General features: G+C 45.8%; 1 protein-coding gene across 1 annotated transcript in view; it reads right to left on the bottom strand.

The window, feature by feature from the left end:
* The window catches only part of runx1t1 (RUNX1 partner transcriptional co-repressor 1), a 157,605-nt gene extending 152,249 nt beyond the window's left edge, over positions 1–5,356 (bottom strand). Inside the window, exon 1 of the mRNA XM_029734625.1 lies at positions 5,304–5,356. Coding sequence (XP_029590485.1) covers positions 5,304–5,356 — 53 coding nt within the window. The remainder of the gene's footprint in view (positions 1–5,303) is intronic.
* Between the last annotated feature and the right edge of the window lie 474 nt (positions 5,357–5,830).

Here is a 5,830-nt window from a genome sequence, read left to right as displayed (position 1 = left end):
CTATATACAGGGGGGTACCGGTACAGAGTCAATGTGGAGACTATATACAGGGGGTACCGGTACAGAGTCAATGTGGAGGCTATATACAGGGGGTACCGGTACAGAGTCAATGTGGAGGCTATATACAGGGGGTACCGGTACAGAGTCAATGTGGAGACTATATACAGGGGGTACCGGTACAGAGTCAATGTGGAGGCTATATACAGGGGGTACCGGTACAGAGTCAATGTGGAGACTATATACAGGGGGTACCGGTACAGAGTCAATGTAGAGGCTATATACAGGGGGTACCGGTACAGAGTCAATGTAGAGGCTATATACAGAGGGTACCGGTACAGAGTCAATGTGGAGGCTAAATACAGGGGGTACCGGTACAGAGTCAATGTAGAGCCTATATACAGGGGGTACCGGTACAGAGTCAATGTGGAGGCTATATACAGGGGGTACCGGTACAGAGTCAATGTGGAGGCTATATACAGGGGTACCGGTACAGAGTCAATGTGGAGGCTATATACAGGGGGTACCGGTACAGAGTCAATGTGTCAATGTGCGGGGGCACCGGTGTCGAGGTAATTGAGGTAATTATGTACATGTAGGTAGAGTTATTAAAGTGGATATGCATAGATAATAACAGATGGTAGCAGCAGCGTGTGGGGGGGGGGGCAATGCAAATAGTCTAGGTAGTCATTTGATTAGCTGTTCAGGAGTCTTATGTCTTGGGGGTAGAAGCAGTTTAGAAGCCTGTTGGACCTAGACTTGGCGCTCTGGTACCACTTGTCGTGCGGTAGCAGAGAGAACAGTCTATGACTAGGGTGGCTGAAGTCTTTGGCAATTCTTAGGGCCTTCCTCTGACACCGCCTGATATAGAGGTCCTGGATGGCAGGCAGCTTAGCCCCAGTGATGTACTGGGCCGTACGCACTGCCCTCTGTAGTGCCTTGCGGTCAGAGGCCGAGCAGTTGCCATACCGGCCAGTGATGCAACCCGTCAGGATGCTCTCGATGGTGCAGATATAAAACCTTTTCATCTCCTGAGGGGGAATAGGCTTTGTCGTGCCCTCTTCACAACTGTCTTGGTGTGTTTGGACCATTCAAGTTTGTTGTTGATGTGGACACCGAGGAACTTGAAGCTCTCAACCTGCTCCACTACAGCCCCGTCGATGAGAATGGGGGCATGCTCGGTCCTCCTTTTCCTGTAGTCCACAATTATCTCCTTAGTCTTGGCTACGTTGAGGGATAGGTTGTTATTCTGGCACCACACGGCCAGGTCTCTGACCTCCTCCCTATAGGCTGTCTTGTCATTGTCAGTGATCAGGCCTACCACTGTTGTGTCGTCTGCAAACTTAATGATGGTGTTGGAGTCGTGCCTGGCCATGCAGTCATGAGGGAACAGGAAGTACAGGAGGGGACTGAACACGCACCCCTGAGGAGACCCTGTGTTGAGGATCAGCGTGGCAGATGTGATGCTTCCTACCCTTACCACCTGGGGGCGGCCCGTCAGGAAGTCCAGGATCCAGTTGCAGAGGGAGGTGTTTAGTCCCAGGATCCTTAGCTTAGTGATGAGCTTTGAGGGTACTATGGTGTTGAACGCTGAGCTGTAGTCAATGAATAGCATTCTCATATAAGTGTTCCTTTTGTCCAGGTGGGAAAGGGCAGTGTGGAGTGCAATAGAGATTGCATCATCTGTGGATCTGTTTGGGTGGTATGCAAATTGGAGTGGGTCTACGGTTCCTGGGATAATGGTGTTGATGTGAGCCATTACCAACCTTTCAAAGCACTTCATGGCTACGGACGTGAGTGCTATGGGTCTGTAGTCATTTAGGCAGGTTGTCTTTGTGTTCTTGGGCACAGGGACTATGGTGGTCTGCTTGAAACATGTTGGTATTACGGACTCAGTGGTTCGTCGCAGGGCATAGCAGGATTTCTTGTAAGCTTCCGGGTTAGAGTCCCGCACCTTGAAAGTGCAGCTCTACCCTTTAGCTCAGTGCGAATGTTGCCTGTAATCCATGGCTTCTGGTTGGGGTATGTACGTACAGTCACTGTGGGGATGACGTCCTCGATGCAATTATTGATAAAGCCAGTGACTGATCTGGTGTATTCCTCAATGTCATCGGAAGAATCCCGGAACATGTTCCAGTCTGTGATAGCAAACCAGTCCTGTAGTTTAGCATCTGCTTCATCTGACCACTTTTTTATAGACCGAGTCACTGGTGCTTCCTGCTTTAATTTTTGCTTGTAAGCAGGAATCAGGAGGATAGATTTACGGTCAGATTAGCCAAATGGAGGGTTGAGGGACGAGCTTTGTTCGCGTCTCTGTGTGTGGAGTAAAGGTGGTCTGGAATTTCTTTCCCTCTGGTTGCACATTTAACATGGTGATAAAAATTAGGTAAAACTGATTTAAGTTTCCCTGCATTAAAGTCCCCGGCCACTAGGAGCGCCTCCTCTGGATGAGCATTTTCCTGTTTGTTTATGGCAGAATACAGCTCATTGAGTGTGGTCTTAGTGCCAGCATCGGTCTGTGGTGGTATGTAGACAGCTATGAAAAATACAGATGAAAACTCTCTACAGTCGTGGCCTAAAGTTTTGAGAATGACACAAATATTCATTTCCATAAAGTTTGCTGCTACAGTGTCATTAGATATTTTTTGTCAGATGTTATTATGGAATACTGAAGTATAATTACAAGCGTTTCATAAGTGTCAAAGGATTTTATTGACAATTACATGAAGTTGATGCAAAGAGTCAATATTTGCAGTGTTGACCCTTCTTTTTCAAGACCTCTGCAATCCGCCCTGGCATGCTGTCAATTAATTTCTGGGCCACATCCTGACTGATGGCAGCCCATTCTTGCATAATCAATGCTTGGAGTTTGTCAGAATTTGTAGGTTTTTGTTTGTCCACCCGCCTCTTGAGGATTGACCACAAGTTCTCAATGGGATTAAGGTCTGAGGAGTTTCCTGGCCATGGACCCAAAATATTGATGTTTTGTTCCCCGAGCCACTCAGTTATCACTTTTGCCTTATGGCAAGGTGCTCCATCATGCTGGAAAAGGCATTGTTCATCACCAAACTGTTCCTGGATGGTTGGGAGAAGTTGCTCTCGGAGGATGTGTTGGTACCATTCTTTATTCATGGCTGTGTTCTTAGGCAAAATTGTGAGTGAGCCCACTCCCTTGGCTGAGAAGCAACCCCACACATGAATGGTCTCAGGAAGCTTTACTGTTGGCATGACACAGGACTGATGGTAGCGCTCACCTTGTCTTCTCCGGACAAGCTTTTTTTCCGGATGCCCCAAACAACCGGAAAAGGGATTCATCAGAGAAAATGACTTTACCACAGTCCTCAGCAGTCCAATCCCTGTACCTTTTGCAGAATATCAGTCTGTCCCTGATGTTTTTCCTGGAGAGAAGTGGCTTCTTTGCTGCCCTTCTTGACACTAGGCCATCCTCCAAAAGTCTTCGCCTCACTGTGCATGCAGATGCACTCACACCTGCCTGCTGCCATTCCTGAGCAAGCTCTGTACTGGTGGTGCCCTGATCCCGCAGCTGAATCAACTTTAGGAGACGGTCCTGGCGCTTGCTGGACTTTCTTGGGCACCCTGAAGCCTTCTTCACAACAATTGAACCGCTCTCCTTGAAGTTCTAGATGATCCGATAAATGATTGATTGAGGTGCAATCTTACTTGCAGCAATATCCTTGCCTGTGAAGCCCTTTTTGTGCAAAGCAATGATGACGGCACGTGTTTCCTTGCAGGTAACCATGGTTGACAGAGGAAGAACAATGATTCCAAGCATCACCCTCCTTTTGAAGCTTCCAATCTGTTATTCGAATTCAATCAGCATGACAGAGTGATCTCCAGCCTTGTCCTCGTCAACACTCACACCTGTGTTAACGAGAGAATCACTGACATGATGTCAGCTGGTCCTTTTGTGGCAGGGCTGAAATGCAGTGGAAATGTTTTGGGGGGGATTCCATTCATTTGCATGGCAAAGAGGGACTTTGCAATTAATTGCAATTCATCTGATCACTCTTCATAACATTCTGGATTACATGCAAATTGCCATCATACAAACTGAGGCAGCAGACTTTGTGAAAATAAATATGTCATTCTCAAAACTTTTAACCACCACTGTATGTAGATGGTGTGGTCTACAGCTTATCATGAGATACTCTACCTCAGTCAAGCAAAACCTCAAGACTTCTTTAGATATCGTGCACCAGCTGTTGTTTACATAATTGCATAGGCCTCACTCCGTATTTTATCAGAGGCTGCTGTTCCGTCCTGCCAATATGGTGTATGTCCCGCCAGCTGTATGTTATTAATGTCGTCGTTCAGCCACAGCTCAGTGAAACATAAGATATTACAGTTTTTAATGTCCCCTTTGTAGGATATACTGTACGTGCTTTCAGTTCGTACCATTTATTTTCCTGCGATTGAACGTTAGCTAGCAGAACGGAAGGCAAGGGCAGATTAGCCACTCGTTGCCTGATCCTCACAAGGCATCCCAATCTCTTTCCACGAAACCTACGTTTCCTTTTCCAGCGATTCTCTGGGATCTGGGCCTGGTCAGGTGTCCGCAGTATATCCCTTGTGTCCGACTCATTGAAGAAGAACTGCTCATCCAACTTGAGGTGAATAATCGCAGTTCTGATGTCCAGAAGTTATTTTCGGTCACAAGACACGGTAGCAGCAACATTATGTACTAAACAAGTTACGAACAACGCGAAAAGACAAACAAAATAGTGTGATGGGTTGAGAGGCGATAGGACGGCAGCCCTACCCTCCGGCACCATCCCTCCCCGTCCTCCCACCCTCCTCCCCAGGGAGATGGTTTTCCCTGTGGCTCAGTTGTTAGAGCATGGTGTTTGCAATGCCAGCATGGTGTGTGCAACGCCAGGGTTGTGGGTTCGATTCCCACGGGGGGCCAGTAAAAAAAAAAAAAGCATAAAATTCAATGTATGAAATGTATGCATTCACTACTGTAAGTTGCTCTGGATAAGAGCGTCTGCTAAATGACTAAAATGTAAAAAAAAAAATATATATTAAATGTAGATAATTATTCCTCTCCAAACTGTGATCAAAACTCAGAAAACACTTCAGGACCAAGAACCTTTTCAACCATTAAATCAACCAAGTCAAACTGGGGTAAAATGCTGTTTCTTTATGACTCTTTCTTCCTGTTGTTTTATTGTTGTTATTCACTTCAAGCTGAGGCTGTTTTCGTGGAACTGCTAAGAGAGACCAGGGCTGTACATTAAAAAGGGATAGTTCACCCAATTTACAAAATTACATATTTCTTTCCTTACCCTGTAAGCAGCCTAAGGACAAGGTAAGACTTCCAGTACTCATTCATATTCATGTTTAACTGGCCAGTGTTTCCAAATGTTACTCTAGCTTGTCCAGACTACTTACAGGGTAAATTCACCAATACCCGTGTGGCTCAGTTGGTAGAGCATGGTGTTTGCAATGCCAGGGTTGTGGGTTTGATTCACATGGGGGACCAGTATGGAGAAATAAATGTATGAAATGTATGCATTCACTAAGTCGCTCTGGATAAGAGCGTCTGCTAAATGACTAAAATGTAAATGTGTTGTATTTCAGGTTGAATTATCTCTTTTATGTTGGCAATAGGGAAACAGAACTCTGGAGAGGTAGATTTTGTGTCAAGTGTTGTTTGTCATGATGATGTGGTTGTGGGGATGAGAGGGAAAGGGCTAATCAAGCTGATTTAATTAAAACAAGTCAGCCAGTTGAAATCAGCAGAGTAGAGTTAATAAGCACCTTTATATTGTGCATTTTAGACTCCTGTAATTCAATGCCCCTAACAATCTAA

The sequence above is a fragment of the Salmo trutta genome, chromosome 36 (assembly GCF_901001165.1).
Source record: "Salmo trutta chromosome 36, fSalTru1.1, whole genome shotgun sequence".
NCBI lineage: Eukaryota > Metazoa > Chordata > Actinopteri > Salmoniformes > Salmonidae > Salmo > Salmo trutta.
This window is presented reverse-complemented; position numbering and strand designations above follow the sequence as displayed.